At 34.2% G+C, this 18,581-nt stretch overlaps 1 protein-coding gene across 6 annotated transcripts in view; it reads right to left on the minus strand.

Moving 5' to 3' along the window:
* LOC140672493 (agrin) overlaps positions 1-18,581 on the minus strand; it is a 335,476-nt gene that overhangs the window by 131,883 nt on the left and 185,012 nt on the right. For all 6 annotated transcript variants that reach the window (XM_072904689.1, XM_072904691.1, XM_072904693.1 and 3 more), the window contains one exon: positions 16,360-16,569. In XM_072904689.1, coding sequence (XP_072760790.1) covers positions 16,360-16,569 — 210 coding nt within the window. The remainder of the gene's footprint in view (positions 1-16,359; positions 16,570-18,581) is intronic.

The following is an 18,581-nucleotide window of genomic DNA, read 5'->3' on the forward strand; positions in this document are numbered from 1 at the left end:
ATGGTAAAATTCTCTAAAAAAAAAATATCACGATTATGCTTTGTGGTTGAAGCAGGAAAGAGAGAGAATAAAAAATCAGAGCAGAGAAGATGCACGGAGAGAGAAACGGAAAGAAGAACAATTGGCATATTTGCTGGAGATTTTATAAAGTTTCTGGCACGATATATCGACTGCAAAATTTCATCAGCAACTGCGCATTAGAAATTGCGGCGAAATTTTTGTACGAATTTACTTGGAATGCGCGATAATCGTGTTTATTTCGATAAGCTTTCAACGTCTCGATGTATATTATTATTTTATTTATCTCGCTGTATACGGCTGTAAAAGCGCACTAAATTAAACACGTTATAAATGAATTATGTAATCGATTGATGATAATGCGCATGGAATAAGACTGCTGTAATAATTAAATACAAAAATGTAATAATAAGCTTTCAACGGATGTGTACAAATGCGCAGGTGATTTACGGCGAGTCGAATGATTTACAATAAATAATCCCGCATTTACATACACATGACTGAGTTGCGTTATATTATAACATGAATCCAGCTAAACTTTACATTATATGTCCAATAATAAATTGTAGATAAAAAATGCATTTTTAATGAAACTCTGAAACATGAGCGAAAACTCGTTCCATAATTCATCAGGAAAGACTTACGAATCGCTCGATTCATTGACATTGATTCTCATTTCGCTATCTTTCATTTTTATCGTGAATACCGTGTAACGATCGCCCGTGAGTTAAATAGCATGAAAAACTATTCTTCATTCGCAAATGTACAATGGGACGATTGTATCTAACATAAAACAGATAATTCTGTAATATCTTTAAATTTTCAAATTTATATAATACTTTTAATAATTGTTTAATGAATTAAAATTTAATTTTAATTAAAATAAAAACGCTTAAATCGATTCTTCGTGTTGTCGCTATTCGGATATCGATTTCGCGAAGCACACTTTTTCCTTCCCATTCGCTTTTGACCCGATGAAGTTGGCTCGCTGTCGACGCGAACGGGGCACTAAGTATGCATAGACCGGTTTCCGGGTTCGGGTACGCGTTCGGACTTCACCTTTACGACCCGTTGGGTCGGTCCGGTAACTAGTTGGCATGGTGCCATGCATAGAAGCGCACGCTAATAAGTATATGTATACCTACACCCGCGCTAATACTCGAGTGGCTGACAAATGCTCCAATATCCGCCGTTGCCGTCAGTACCTGGGCTCGCGCCCAGCCGATACCAAGACGAGTTTCCTTCAGTGTTCGACCAACTTTTTACTCGCTCGGGCATGCTCTACTTCGTGTCAGGTCACGAGACCATCGTATATATATATATATATATATATACGATGGTCTATGTATCTATGTATCTAGTCGAGAAATCGCTACGTTGACACACTTAAAGTTGAGAATACATTTGTTTCAATCTTTTATTGGAAGAGCAAAAAAAGAACTTGGCGAAATTGGTAAGAATGTTATATAAAATTGAATGAAATTTTATATAAAAACTTTTACCGTCCTACAAAGACCTCATCCTGCTATTAATATCGATTCTATATCCAGAGCGACCTTCTGCTATATAAATGCACGTAGTGCAAAAATCGCTTATTGGATTACGTGGCAGAACTTCAGTAGGAAAATATGGTCACCTGCGATATGAGGGCGAATATGAGAGATAAGGGTGGATTACAGTCGGCGGAGATCTATTGCAAGCTGAGTTCTCTGGATTAACCCTTTGCGTTCGTGGATCCAACTGGGTTAACCGCGTTCGCGTTCTATTCTCTCTCTTTCCCCCCCCCCCCCTCTTCTCGCCCCCTCCTCCCCCTCTTTCACTCTCTTTCTCCCTTTTCGGCATGCGGCTTGATTGGCTTCACCGCAGTTTTCACGGAGAAATGGCGAATTGGCTGTCAATCCACTGCAAATACACGTGGATGGCGACGGATTAAGAATCGGGGTTACGAAGACCCACGTCGATTCGATCGACCGCCTCTTTCACGTTTTTCCAGCGAGAGTTGTATTTTCGGAGGACCAATTTCATGCGCGTCACACTGTGAATGACGCTGCTTTATAACCCTGAATTGTGGTCGCGTTGAATCAATAGCCGGTCGCCGTGTGCGCGGACACACTCTCCGTTCCGAGATTTGTATTTGTTCCATTCCGATAGCCCGTTATATAGACCTATACTTCCCCGCAGGATTGACAAGGATTAAAATACGGAATTTATAAAAAAATGATCGTTAAATATAAGATTTATTCTCCGTATTTCCATATTAAACCTGCAGAAGGAAAATATTAACTTCATCACTCTTATTAATAGCTTTATTATTACGAATATATTGTTTTATTCGGGTAAAAAAATAAATATAAAAAAGTTTATAAATTAAAATATTAAAAATAAGGAAAAAACTAGATCTAATCTACAAATAAATCAATTGCCAAGTAAGGTATGTGTCATCGATAATATTTTTCTTGAAGAAAAATATCGTAATTGCTGATATAATATGAGGCATCGAATTTATTTTTATATTACAGAATATTTTATATTATAGAATTATTTGAATTCGTATAATGTGTCTACAACTCGCTAGACTTTTCACGACATTAAGCATGTATTCTTTGTTTCATTATTTAATATCGTTTGGCACTATGCTATAGTAATTATAAACTTTATTCAAGCTGATTTTCCATTACTCTTTTATTTCCATATATAATTATTATTTTCGCATCTTTCATTTCAATGAATATAATTCATAATATAATTAATTGTTAAATATCCTAACTCTTTCTTTGATTATACCTATAAAATATTTTTACCTATAAAATGTGAAACGCAGACGACTTTATGATATTGCAGTATACGTTGCTCGCCCGTATTACAAAGTTGACAAATAAAACAATGCGTACGCTATTTATTTGTAATTTCAGTTGACGGGCCGAGATCTGGCATATTATTTTGGTAACTTTTGGTGAGTCCTTTGAAATATTATTATAATACTTCAATACGAGAAATACATATTATTATATCGAAATGTTGTAACGTTATTATTTCATTTAATTAATTCACGACAAACGCGCTGTTTTAGTAAAATGAATAGCATTGAACATGTAATTGATGCTTAAAAACAACATCGTGGACCTTATGAATCAACGGGCACACATACGTCAACATCTTTTATGAAAATACAATCAGCTTAATTTAGCTATGCGTACCATTAACATCTGCGTACCTTATTAATGTTATACGGCTGCTATTTTAGACGTAAAACATAAAACGTAAAGTTCACACAAGTGTGATTATTAATATCTGTAATGATCCATTAGTAAACTTATTGTATAATTTTTCAATTTTATATATATATATATATAAGTGTGCGTCTGTGTGTGTGTGTGTGTGTGTGTGTATCATACAACATATATACTGTAGACAACTTTTTTGAATCATAAACACTGAATATGTGCATTTTTGAGTTGTAATTGACAGCAAATTTACACAGTTTTGCCGAATTAACTTAGCAATATTTGTGTGTATTGGAGCATAACATATATATATATATATATATATATATATATATATATGTGTGTGTGTTACAAATAAAATCTAACAAAAAATGCATATTGATAGGTAACAACAATTGTATGGTTGATGTTAAATTAACGGTCCGCTTTTGATGATAGATCAATAAATCGCAATCGCCAATGGTTCACAATTTACGAATTGAATCAAAAGCGTCGAAATCAATGTTTTTCCTCTATCGCACGACGCCAGTGTAATTTTCAAAAAGGATCGTTCCGATAAAAAAAAAAACCACGTACATTCGTGCTTTTCATTCGGAGAATCTCCAGAGGGATTCACGCTGTGCGGGATGACAGATCAAAGGAATCGGCGCGCCTAATTGCTATTTACCCCAAGCAACGCCTCCGCAAGCGAGGTAGCCGTTGTGTTACCCCTTCCAGAGGCGATTCCTCTCAAGAGGATTGTCGGCTGGCCGTTGTTCATAAAGCGATCTCACCTCGGAGATTCGTTACAAGGGACTACGACTATTCTCTCCACGCCAGAATTTTCATATTCAAATAGCGGTGGAATGATGTTTCAACCAAGCACAAGAAGAAGCTCGCTTTGGCGCGAACAAACGTTTGAGGAAAATAAAGTAATGTTTCAGAATCGAACGTGTTATTCGCCGCCAGAAGGTAAACGACCCCCTCTGTTATAAAAATTTTCGTTATTTTTCTAACATGAATTTGAGTTCTCGCGGCTGCCTTTTTCTCGGTCTTACACCATCTCGCGTGCCAAAGTATACATTTTGCAAGTGGAACACTTGCATTAGCTGTCTAAGCGGCTTTTGAACAAGTCTTCTCGCTTGCCAATAATATTAGGACGTAAATATAACGACTGAGTGAAAAGTAGCAAGTATATGCTACACGAGCGAATATAAACATACAAACTGATCTCTCGCAACAATTCTAACAAGATTTTTGAAAATGTGATACACGAGATTTTGTTGTCTGTCTCTTATCATCTTTCATCGTTTTATTTATATCTCGAGATAAACGGTTTTAATATCAGCTTTCGTGTCTTTGTTATCAGTCTTGTTCAGATCAAGCGATCAAAAATTTCGTGACGCGAAATATTCTGTACGTTTGTTCGGAAAATGTTGCAGAGGAGATAGCAGGACATTGTGCATACGAGATGCCGTAAGATCGAATGCGTGGCAAGACTTGGAAGTTCATAACATTACGCGAGAGACAAAACTAGCTCTCTGCTCAACTCGATTTCCTGGCTGTCGTTAAATTAACAGGCGTTCCTCCGACTACAGTTTTCTCGCTCGCCATTCGCCGTTCCTCCACGGACTCATTCTGAAAAGCATTTCCGCTAGATATGTGAAAACGGAATGTTATCCGTGTAAACAATTTTGAAAAACGCGTTTATCTTTCCGTGTCGAATGCTTCCAACGGATTCGAAACATCTGTCCAAATGAATTAATTAAGTAACAGCTATATCTCTTGTTCAAGCAAAATTAATCGTAGAATAAAATATTGCAAAGTTAATTCAACAAAACTGTGCAAATTTGCTGTCAATTACAAAAATGCACGTATTCAATATTTATGATTAAAAAAATTTATTAATTTCTCTACGATATATAATGTGTGTGTGTGTATATGTGCGTTGTACATACCTGTATGCGAGATTAATTCACTAAGCTTCTTTAATAAATCTGTATAAGAGCTACGATTATTGCGAACGAATATATTGTTTCTGCACGTAAACTCGGTTGAGTTGGATTACGTGAAAAACGACTCATTGCTCTTTTTCAGGATTAGCGCCCACGAAAAGAAAGGTCGAAAGCAGGTACAAGAGAGCAAACGCAGGAGGAAAGCACGAATTTCTTTTGTAAAAGAAAGAAATGCTTAGAAAAAAGAAAACGCAAAGAGGACAAGTCTTTATGAGACCAATAACTCAGGCCCTCTTGTTGCAACTACACTCGAAAATAGATTAAGACGGCTCGCATGAAAAGATATAGCTGAGATAAGTATGGTAAAATTGCCCCCGAACATAATCTAACGTAGTGGCTATCTGAGAGTAATGAGTAAATGCTTTATGCAACGTTCCAACTTTCAAGATCTCCTCGTAGGATGTACCAAGGTAAATTTGGGAAACTAAAATATTTTATATCTCACGAACGGTTACAGATAATTGAACGAAAAAAATATGTGTCAAGAAGATCATTAAAGGAATATTATATATTTTTCTCAAATATCTATGTAATATGCTAATGTATAAAAAAAATATAGATTCTTTTAAGAATTTTTTAAAAATAAATCTTTCGAGTGATCCATTTGAAAAAAATTAAAACTAAATTTTGTTTTTTAATCTGTTTCAAATCGAACCAGTTATCTAATTTTTCATACAAATAGTTTCAAACATAATGTATTCTCATTTTTCTTTTTAAGAGTTTGCTACATTTGAGAAAAATATATAGTAGGGTAAAGATGCGCTTTTTTAGCCGTTAATCGATATTTACAATATCGAATGTCTTTGATAATGACTAAAAAACGCATTATGTAGCGATTATTAGAAAAATTACAGCATCTTTTCTGTATGGCCATCATACTCTAGTTTAACCTATTCCTTTGATGATCCTTTTTATGCATATTTTTTCCTTCAATTATCCGTAACCGTTCGTGAGATAAAAAATATTTTAGTTTTCCAAACTTATCTTCATAACACATCCTAACAGAAAGATCTCGAAAATGGAAACGTTGCATAAAGCATTTACGTATTCATAAGTTGTTCTGAAATATCCACTACATTAGATTATTTCTTCGGCGGCAATTTTACTATACTTATGCTATATCCTTTGTCAAAATTTCCGGAGCGCATAATTTATTCTTGCATCGACCATATTTTTCCATTTTAGGAACTCACACGTGAACCTGGATATTTTATGGATACCCCACTTATATACCACGTCCCCAAACAATTGGCTTTTGTATAGAAAAAACGTCTTCAACGTGTCTACATTTAATATTATATATTTAATATGTAATGTAAGTGTGATGCAAATACAATTGATAAAGTATAATACAATAAAGATTATCATCATGCGAAAGCGCGTTAATATACTTTGATATTTATAAATCATCATTCACGAATATCTGGTAAACATCTGACGTTGATTCTTAAAGTACAACGTTATTGTACGTCTCCATTGAACACGAGAGAAGAACAAGTTAAGAAACATTGTGCGATATTCTTTAACCGCAAGTTATCGATTGGCAGCAGTAAACCCGTCTGCTAAAGATATTTCTTTAGTGCATATACGAAGAGAATATACATAGAATATATGTTACGATTCAACTGAGTACACATTTTCTTCTTTTCCTCTCCAAATTATTAATAAAGTTTTTATATCAGTTTATATGTGCAAAGAGATAAATGTATCAGCATCGAAATAATGCAGCATAAATGCAGAATAAAAATGTGTAATTAAGCAATTCATCGTGTAAGCACGTGTCATATTATTTACCAAGCACTTTTATAAAATAAGTGAAAAAATTTCACATTATAACAAATAATTGGGAATAGCGTTGATCATTGATATCCTGCATTATATATCCATCAAAAACATAAGTTTTTTAAATATCTGTACCTATTCAGAAAATATTTATGTACGCTTTTTTTATTTTATTCTCATCATATGAATTTGACATAAATAATTTGTGCACACTAAACATCCATCATGAATAGAAACTTTTTTACGATTGATAAGTTAATAAGATCGATCGACAATAATCTTTAAACATTCATATCTTTTAATTGAATCCACGATTTCCATTAAAAATTCGATCGATGTTTATACTCATACTTTCGGGTATCAATCCATATTCCGTCTTTGAGTAGTTCTTTTATGAGATCAGCGCGAAAGACAAGGCCTGGCAGTGAAAATAGAGAATAAAACTAGAATAAAACTAGAGCGGATAAGGATAAGGATTCAGAGATCAGCATCAGCATTTCGGATATGAAATTGTATGACACTACCGACGTGAACGAAATATTCGTCTCTCTTCGTCACGTGACACTCTTACCTCGAGGCTTCGACAGACAGCCACGAAGATCAACAAATCTTTTCTAAAAAGCAGTTTTCTCTTCACTAATCAGCGATTCTGCTCAATAATCTCGATGTCAGCGTAAGTGCGTATCACGTGTCGTGTTTGTAAACGACCGAATTTTGCTTATTTTTTATAGATCTGTATATTCGCGTAAACAAACAAAGTCAAAAGTTTGTTAAAATTCCTTGAGAAAAAATGAGCTTATATTATTATATAAAATCGTATATATTTTATATATTATATATTCATTTTTTCTCTCGGACTGAAGAATTTGTATGATAAGATGACACTGATTTTTCAAGAATAAATTAAAAATTTACTTTCTCTTTGGTTCTCTTTTTCTCTATTTACTACAATATTTAGTAATTATGGTAAAAAAAAAATGACGCGGAAATATTTCTAAAATAATTTCTATCGAAACGTATCGCATATCCTATTACATTTCATATTCAGAATTAAGTAACCAGACTAGTTAGTTAATCCTAGATCTCCCATGCATTCATATGCAGTTTCTCGCTCGTTCACAGAACACCTTCATATATAATTGGTCTAATCTAATCTCAGTTCCCGCACTATACCAAACAAACTGCAACAATACCGCGTCTAGCCATTCGGAAGTATCCCGTCGTAATTGCTGTGGAAGGTAATATTACAGAGTGCCCCATGGATCACAAACGATATATCACGGTGATATTACACGCTGTGTATATCCGCAACAATACCGAAACTTACTATGCGTGAATACGCAACTACTGTACTGGTTCAGTGCCGTTATAAATCGTAGAGAGGCGTAAGCCAAAGGGGCCGGCAACCAGAATGTCGGAATTAAATTTCGCACAGGCAACGCGTTTCCGCCGCAAACGGCACAGAAGGATAAGGGAAATGAGCGAGAACGAGAACAGAATAAGAAAAATGATGAAATTCGCGAAGACACAAATGGCGAAGAGAGAACGGCGTTCCCATTTTCTAGTATGAGATATCTCAAGTACATTGTAAATTAATGGTATGCTGCAAAAGTATGATTATACGGAGATAAAAAAAAAAAAAAAAAAACGAAATGGATCTAGAACGAAATCTGTCTCGCCTCTTTACGACTGTAGGTATTACATATTAAAATAGAGATAAGTGAATATTAACATATAAACTTAAAAAAAAATTATGGAAGTCAATCAATGAAAAGCAATACATATATCTATATAAATTCATTAATATATCATTTCCTTTATTCAAAGTCTTATTTTTTTAAACAGTATATAAAAATTGTGAAATGCAATAGATGAACATTGTGCAAATTATATATAATAATATATATATATATATATATATATATATATATATATATATATATATATATATATACGTTAAAGAAGAAAATCGTAATAAACAAAGTAATAACTGGACGAATAAATACGAGAGATGACAAGCATTTTTTCTTCATTGCAGGTATCAAAGGCGTAAAGAAGCTCTCGTGTAAACATCCTAACGTTCGAATTAAATTTTGCAAAGAACAGCGCGATTCTGTCCGTGACAAAACCGGATAAGAGGAATAAGGAAAAGGGAAAAATGTTAACAGGAACGCAAGAAATATAAAGCGATCTTTTCGGCGTACGTTTGCGTTCTTGTAGAAGCACGAGGAGAGGACTACTAGTCGTAGCGGAATTGCGTTGCTCGCCAAATAGCCGAATGATCATTGCTACAATGCGCATTGTATAAATAACCCCTTAACGAGGTAAAAGGAAATAAAAATAAAATTCTTTTATTAAATAGAGAGAGATGGAAAAATTTTGAAACCGAGGTCCATAGATTTATTTCGTTCATTTAAATGCGTCCGATTATTATTAAGAAATTATTTTTTTATTGTTAATATATAATAATATAATTTATATTATTATAATATATAATATATAGCATATTTACATTTATATATGTAATAATATATAATAATATAATATAATAAAATTTAAAAAATATATCCTGATAATGATAATAATTAAGAAATAATTAAGAAATGTGTGAAAAATTCGATCGTTGATATCTAAAATATACATATATGATAGATTCTGTCTCCTTTTACTCGAAAATCTTATCTTAGCTATAAATTATTTTTTTAAGTCGCTTTCTTATTCGAAAGACACGCTGTATTCTAATGTTCCTCTCGGGAGGAGCAATAATACCGGAGAATGCAGTGGTTCCCTCGTTTATCACGCGTATAATTGCGCTCACTTTACGCCCGCTATACGAATACCGGAATATACGCGTCGGCTCAATGTCGTTATAAATCGTACCGCGCCCGGCATCGCGGGGGTTGGGATCGCGGTGCCCGGAATTAAATTTCGCAAGGAGCAACGTGTTCCCACCGCGACGGGCTGGAGCGAAGAAGACGAAAACGCTGTCGCGCCCTGGAACGGAAAACAACGTTCCTGGCACGCGTAACGGAAACGGTATCCTATAAGATAAATTTTCGAGCATGGCGGAATAATTGCAAGCGCGAGGACGGAAAACAAAAGAGCGAAAGACAGAGAAAGAGAGGTAGTTATTCGCTCATTTTAAAATTAACCCTTATTCCGTACTGGTGGATCATTTTTGTCTGTGATTTTTCTAACAACGTCAATTTCTCGAAAACAAATAATCATAAAATAATATATTTAAATAAATTATTTTTCAAATTTATTATTTTAGTCTTTATTTAGAATGTTCAAAGAGAGTAATATACATTTTTTCAGATTTTTTAAAACACTTTTACATATTAATAAACTTATCGAAAATACCACTGACCCACCTGTACAGTTAGAAGGTGCCAAAAATAACAATACGGAGTAAGGGTTAAGCATGAAAGTAATATTTCTAGATGGAAATTAATCGTAACACACCAATATGTATTAAAAAAGAAAAATTTTTCGCGCAAAAAAAAAAAAAACAATTACAAATATGAATGTAGCTCCTTTCTCTTTGCGATAAAGATGTTTCCTCTCATTAAAGGACAAATAAATTCTATATCCATCAATCGCTAATATTATAATTTTACATTGGTACTTTCTTATTACGCGCAAATGGAAATATCGAGATATCCTTGTTATAATTATCGACGGCTGTTAAGATCGTGAATCGCTAATTTCGTCGAATATTGTTGTTTGAAAACTCTCGTTGCGTTTCGTATGCATGGTTGTAAATCGCGACAGCATGTAGTAAAAGGGAATGGTAGCGGTATTAAATTTCGAGCGAAGCGTTGCCATTGCGCTCGAATACAGACAGAGCAAAGAAGAGAACGGGAAGACGGTGGTGGTGATGGTAGTACAAGGGAACGGGGAAAACAATGTTGCTGCGGTATGTTAGTGTGCAGCCACCCCTCGCAAACGTCTCTGCGACGGCTCGTGTGCGAGCCGCCTGTCCCATCATTTATCGTCAAAACACCCTGAAAATGCCTCAAGCTTCGCGGGCTGTAATAATTGAAGAGACTCGCGCTCATACGCGCGCGCGCGCGCAAGAGAGAGAGAGAGAGAGAGAGAGAGAGACGAGGTGAAATTGAGGCGAGGTAAATTGAGAGTCGTCTTTGGATTAAGGCAAGAGGATGAAGACACGCTTGCTGCCACATGCGTCCGCAGCAATACAGCTATGCTCTTAGTAAATTATTGCCAATGGATATGTGCAATATTGTTGCATTGCATCATATCGCTCAGCTGGCAATTCTGTGAGGAATATATATACGGATTCGTTGCGAGATTCGATTGCGTGTTTCTTTTAATTCTTAAGTCTTTTATATTATAAATGATTTATATTATAATTCGTCACAAAATTCTATTAATGTGTTATGAAACAAAAAATACACTTGAAGAAATATGTAAATACATAAATATATACAAAACACGTGTATAAATATAATATAAAAATTATAAATATAAGTCTGTCTTATATCGTAATCGTAACTCTTAAATTAAACCGCATTCTAGTATAATTCGATAAAAATGCGCTTATCGATGAATTCATAATTACGCTGTCACCTGGTTAAATAACATAATGAGTATCTTATTAACCAATATTTCATCTCGAGATTTTATTTCTAAACTTTCTTAACTTATCTCATAACTTATTACTTACGGAGAATAAATTATATTCAATTAAGTATTCAGTCAATTATCTTGAAAATTACGTTTGATTGTGAAAGAGATAACTATCAAAATTTAAACGCAATGTAAAAAACAAAGAATTAACTTTTCTTAATATGTACATATCGTGTAACTTAATATACTAATGTATTATGCAACGTTAAATTTTTATTTTATATTATGTAACGTAAATTATTAAGTACTGAAATTTTTAAAGTAGAATAAGAAGATAGAATGGAGAACAGGAAAAAAACTGATTCTTAAGATTTATATTACAAGATTTATAATATTGAGTAGATATTAATAACGCACACGTCAATTTAGTATTTCTCTGGATTACAATAACCTAGATTTCTAATATATTTAAATTCTATTTTTGATGGAACTTTATATTTCATTAAGAATCCATAAAGTCCCATTAAATAGTATTATCTCTGCCATATCCGGTGCCAAGCCCAGAAAATTTTGAGAAAAAAGAACGGAAATAGTTATGCGTCTGTGAAGAGGCAAATGACAAACTACTTCGTCTCAGGAAATAACGTGGAAATACACTTTATGAACATCATAAAGCATATAGGGCCACTCTTCATGACCCCGAGAAAGCAGCCCTTCCATCAAGATAGGATGTTGTTGGTTGATAAATAGTAGAGCTGAATATTTATTATCGAAAGGGAAAAAGAGAGAGAGCCGAACTGATACTACGATGCTGATCCATGCGAGGATTACAGACAACGACCTTTGCTTGGAATCTCAGAGGAATAAACAAAAAGACAGAACTAGTCAAAAAAATTTTTGAAACTGTTTAAATTGCAATATCTGGTTACAACAGAAATGAAGAAGGGTGTAAAACGCTTATCAATCTTACAAAAATGAAAAAGAATATTAAACACATTAACAGCTGATTTAAAACAAAAAGTTAAACTCTGAGAAAAAAACTACATGACAAAATGAGCGCAATTCGCGAATTAAAAATAGAAAACAAGTATTTTACTAAAAAATCAAACTTATAAAAATGAAGGAAATGTTGTATAAAATAATGGGAAAGAGAAAACCAGACAATGTGTGTGCTCGAAATGAGAAGAAATGGCGGACTTTCTTATAGCACCTCGATAGGTATCAGAGAGCTCGACTAGAAAGGAGAATATAATTCAATTTCTCAGCCAATAATAGCACCGTAGAAGATCTACAGGAGTAGATCTACCGAAGCCGCTAAGTCGACTAGCCATATAATAATTATCGTTAGCTACTAAACGTGACCAACGTCGTTCGCCGATTATAATTATGACGATTAATTCTAACGGTTATTAGTATAATAGAATACCCCCCTCCCTTCTGTATGGCTAGCACATTTCAATTTGTCTTTCTTATCGCAAATGTAATCTATATTACTAATAATCATAAAACACTATCGATTATTATGCGTTAATTTTCTCTTTTTATGTAATATATTTAAATAAATATGCAAAAGATAATATTATCTTGAGAGATAATTATAAATTCGATATTATAATAAAATATGTATTATATATTATAATTGTACTGATATCATATTAAGTTCAATTATTGGAATATTATTAACCCCGATTTCGTTTTTAAAATAAATTTACTAGTAATGATATACTAGTATTAATTAAATCTATTAATACTATTTTATAACAATTATTATGTTATTATGGTCAGTACTAATTATTACCAATAATTACCATAAATGGTTTTGTTCAGCCAACCCGATTGTTAGATCATCTCGTTTATAATCGGCTAACAGATTGCGCAATTAAGACTATAATTAATACTAGAAAGAGTTGCTGTCGTAATGATGAGACCGTGCGATAATTAATTTGTTTTATGCTTCATTAGCGGCCTCGTCGGAAGATGTATCTCAAGCATTGACGATAACAAATGTGTCTAATGGTGATAATTAATGCAAAAATTTAATGTCTCAAAATTAATTTAAAATGTCTTTATCGACACGCATGAGACACTTACGAGTAGTTTGAATTGATGTATTTAAATGTATTTAAGAATCACATAACTGGTAACAACGGACGGACATATCTACATATTTATAATCCTAATATATCTTCTTCTTTTTAAAGATAATTAATGTGGAAAATTTGACGCTGAAGTAATAAATTATTGTCGATGTAATTCCAACGTTTCATTATCTTAAGTGCTTGCGCCGACGAATGTATCGAGGCTATTTTCCCGGCATTAATGCCGACTATAATTTTTCTAAATGCGGACCGCGATGCGTGGGCGTTTCTCCGGTCGAATGAATCAATTGAACAGCGCCATTATATCGGAATAGCAATTATACTTTATTACGAACGATCGGTACTGTCTCTATACACGGTATACTCTCGTTTGTGAATTTCGTGCATTAAATTCTACCTTGTAAATGGCCCGCTATTTTCCACGCAATCGAGCCCGAAATATTTATAAGCGTACACCGTATGCATATCGAATCGAGCACAATTGCTCGATATTAACGTTCTTCTTATTTGCGCCAGATTTTACAATCGTATATCAAATACACGTATTATAGCCAGAGACAACTGTCCCATTTCTTTTCTCATTGTTTCTCATACATGGAATATGCGATGAGTTTTTAGTCCGGAATAAAATTGGTAAAAATGAGATCACAGCATGGTCGCAATGTCTTTAATGTTTATCAGCGAAATTATATAACACTATTTTTTAGTTATTAAAAATTACAATTGAAATTTACTGTTAAAAAAAATCTTAAAAATAAATAAAAGCAAAGCTACAAATTTTATTTACGCTTTGGCGATTGAAATGCGAGTCTTTTAATATTTTTTAATTTACTAATACTATTATATGTTATTAATATTAAAATATTAATAATGCCAATTAAATACTGAAATATTGATAACATATTTAAACTTCCTTGATTAGTTAGTTGGAAACTGGTACAAGCAGATTTAAAAATTATTACTAGCTCTCTTGAAAGGATTCTGAGAACGGCAGTTTGTCGAATCGTACGCGTCTCGGGAGAGTCGAGGAATAGCGAGTGTACCAAGAGTAGGTTCGCCGGTGAGACGGGGATGGAAAGGAGCCATTTCACGAAATGAAGATGTATGCGAAGAATCAGGAAGTCGCTGCTTGCCTTCCTGCAGCAGAGAAGCTAAAGCACTTTCGTCTCCGGGACGGGCGACGCAGGAGAACATTAGACACCCCGTCGGAGGAACCGAAACTGCGTCAACGGCGACGACGCGACGGAATTGCACGTGAATTTATTTATTTCGTTCGTATCCTGTGTTTCGCTCCTTTTTTCTAGAAATCGCGGGAAAATCGCTCCGGCTGCGAGCGACGAGGTAGAATGCGCTAAAGGCAAATAAAAAATACACGAACGCCGTCCCGAGTGTATATATTTGAGAAAAAAAAAAATACTAACTCTTTCCGTAGCAATAGAGAAAAGTGTATCCTTTCAAAATGCTCTAATAATATTTGGAACGGACTAACACATTTCAAATTTATCTTTCATATCGTAAAATGCACTCTGTTACTGACTCGAATAAAGCATCGTAAAATCATTACGATCAACTTCTTTTCGTGCAATATATTTAAATATGCAAGAAAGAATATTAACTTAAGAAATAATTATAAATTCGATATTATAATAGAATATATATGTTAGATTTTATCTCAATCTTAAATTTTTCTGAACAAAATCCCCATGATATTATAAATTATTTGTGTTTTTGATCGACAAATTCGTATTAAGATATTTTCGAGTGCCTCTGTTAAAAGATTAAAAACGATTATTCTATAATCATTGATCTGACGGCAGAGTTAATTTTCTCGTTTCGATTTTGATGCGATTATCGCAAAATGTTCACCACGTGGATTTCGCGAGAATCGTTTAACACCGACGTGGCTGGGGCTTCAGCAAAAAACTGATGACCTAAATGTGCGTCCAGCGGGGTGGACAGAGTTTCATTTTAAGTATTTGTGAAGCTGACGTCTCACTTCGTGGAAATTCATTAATTGGAAATTATTGTTAAGAGTTCCAGCTTTACTTTTAATATTTTTAATTCTAAAGTTTTTAATAGATAAACAAATAGTTCTAATCATTAAATTTAAAAAATGACTCGAGACAAACTGAGACGTCAAATTCATGCTTGGTCTTCCAACGATTTCCTTAGCATATCTTTGCAAAATTTTAAGCATTTCAGAGTTCTACAATAGTGCTATAAAAAGTTAAATGCGTCAAAATTATTACATAATAATTAAGTAAAAGCAATATTTGAATTGTAATTGTATTTTGATTTTTAGTTTTATCAATTTTAAATGAAATTTATGTTAGTTTCTATTTTTGTTTTGTTTTAATGGCCATGACTACAATATATTTATCATTATATTTATCAATATTTATCATATATTCTATCAAGAATTTTAAAACTATTAAAAATAAAGGCAAAAGTTTGAAAAATTAATGAATTTCTACAAAATGAGACGCCAGTTTCACACATATATGATATTTACGGAAATAAAAAATAGTGGAGCAAATAATGTAACGAAATGCACAGTAATCAAATTATTTTTCGACTAAATCTTAGATAGCTTAACAATATCATTGTTCTGAGCACGTGTATTGTAAAAAACAAGAGTAGAGTACTCACCGCATGCGCCTTGAATTTTCATCCTGGTGTTTTTCCTTTTGTGGCAGCTCGCCTGCTGTAAGTGACAGATGTTCGTGTAGGTCACGTCGTCGGAGCCGCAGACAGGATCAGAAGTCAAAGGACAATCCGCAGGACACTGACACAAAGCCTTGCCGTTTTCGGACACGACGCACGTCGCACCCCAAGCGCAGTAAGTCTTCTCACAGGGTTCTGAAACGAGAAAGAAGCATATCTTCTTTATTTTTGATCGCTGGATGTATCCAACGTCTCGAAGCATATCAAGTTAAGCTCAATCGATAACCAGTTCGTTCTCAAATTCTATCGTATTATATAGTTACTGCTTCTATAATTCTATGATTATCCTCTTACTATTTGCCAGCGTATACCATGGTATCATAAGTAATATATGTTTGAAAACAACTAGATTAACTTCAGTAGATACAAGAGATTTAATCCTCTAATAAATTCTAGCGCGCTTGAAAGTTTGGCGGAAATTTAGTTTAAAGTTTAATTGTTAAAACGTTCATGTTGAAAATTAATGAGTGATAACAAATAATTAGTATCAAATATTTTGTTAAGAAAATATCGTTTGCCTTTCTTTATTTACATTATTTGCCTTATTACATTATTATTTGAATATCTTCAGTACATCGTTATTTCAATATATTACTTTTAGGATATGCATAATAAATGCAGCTCCAAAATAAATTTTTATTTTTACGAATTACAATGCTACAAAATAAAAAAAAAATAGCTTTCTTTTTTTCGCTCGAAGCCATCCCAGTAAATTCAGTTACGGAAACGTTAAATGATTATAGTTGTCTGCTTTTTGGGCCAGATTAAAAATTTATTTTGTGGTTTCGCATACTTAATTCTTCAACTAAATCGTTTCTAAATAGCTCCCCATTTAATCGACTTTGACACGTTTCACTGACAGAAAGTTAACGATAGAAAATAATTTTGCTACGGTCTTTGAATTAAATCTTAAATGACAGTTGGTATTGCTGAAAAGCGCTACGTTCCGCGTCATTAATTATTAATATTAATTAAGTACCAATCTTTTTCTTTGTATCCGAAACGCGAAAGAATAAAGTGATTATGTCGCGAGCAAGATAATAAAATTCACGCCGATGCAGAGTTTTATGGTCTGACGGTTTCTAGTAATCGATTCGCGCGCACAGCAGAACCGCGTGCTATTTTACTACGCAACAAAATTTGACAGCGCGCTGTGTCAATAACACGCAATACTGTACAAAAGTTCGCATTTTTTTTCTCCCAGCAGAGCCGTCACGAACCAAGCGTGTCCAATGGAAGAATACCAATTACGGCGAAAATAATTAATAACCGCAAATCTCGCGGGAATGAATTAATTCCTCGGCAAGTCTCGCTTCCTCGTCTGAATCTCTTGAGAGACTCCTCTCTTACTTTCCTTTCTGCAATTTTTTTTTTTTTTTTTTTTTTTTTTTTACTTCACTCTTGTCGACAAAATATAACGTGTCGATTTATAATGATATTTAATCGTTTTGTTGAAAAGAAGAAAAATCGCGTTGCGTTTAAATTCAGTTTAATGCATCATTCAACGCGGTTGGACTTTCCCATTTTCCTTTCTTCAGCCGCGTCTTTTTCCGGTTAGCCCTCCGACTCGCGTAAGCGCAATCAATTTTACGAAGAGATTCGTTCCGCGTGAAAGACGGACCTGTAGGAAGAAATCCCGACGGATAATCCCGTGCTGCGCAGTCATTAATACAAGGGACGAGTTAATCCTCGGCGAAAAAATTGCAGAACTCGCGCGCAAACCGGTCGGTATAATGATTCCCTTCGCGCGATTAGCCGCTTGAAATGAAAAGAGAAGACGGGCTTTCACGCAATTTCTTCGATGTACTTCTCCCATTTTCCGGTCATCCCACGTGAAACGATCGCCGAACGACGTCGTCTGTCGATCGCGATCGGCCGCGATCGAAAGAAAGCGATAAAGAGCCCCGTTTTTTGCCGACTCGCCTCAATCCTTTTTATCCGGGCGTTTTAGAACGGGCGCGGTTCCGGAAAAGCACATTTTCAGTTCTGCGAACTACCGATGAATTTCTTCGTCCAGAATCGCCTCTCATTAGGGTATCTTTTCCTGTTTACACGTTCCAGGCTTGAGCTTCCTTCCGAGATGTTCTTTCGAGAAGCGCTAACATTCCAGCAGCAACGTATCTTTTCATTTCAAGCGAGTAAACTTT

This window comes from Anoplolepis gracilipes, chromosome 13 (assembly GCF_047496725.1).
Source record: "Anoplolepis gracilipes chromosome 13, ASM4749672v1, whole genome shotgun sequence".
NCBI classification, from domain to species: domain Eukaryota; kingdom Metazoa; phylum Arthropoda; class Insecta; order Hymenoptera; family Formicidae; genus Anoplolepis; species Anoplolepis gracilipes.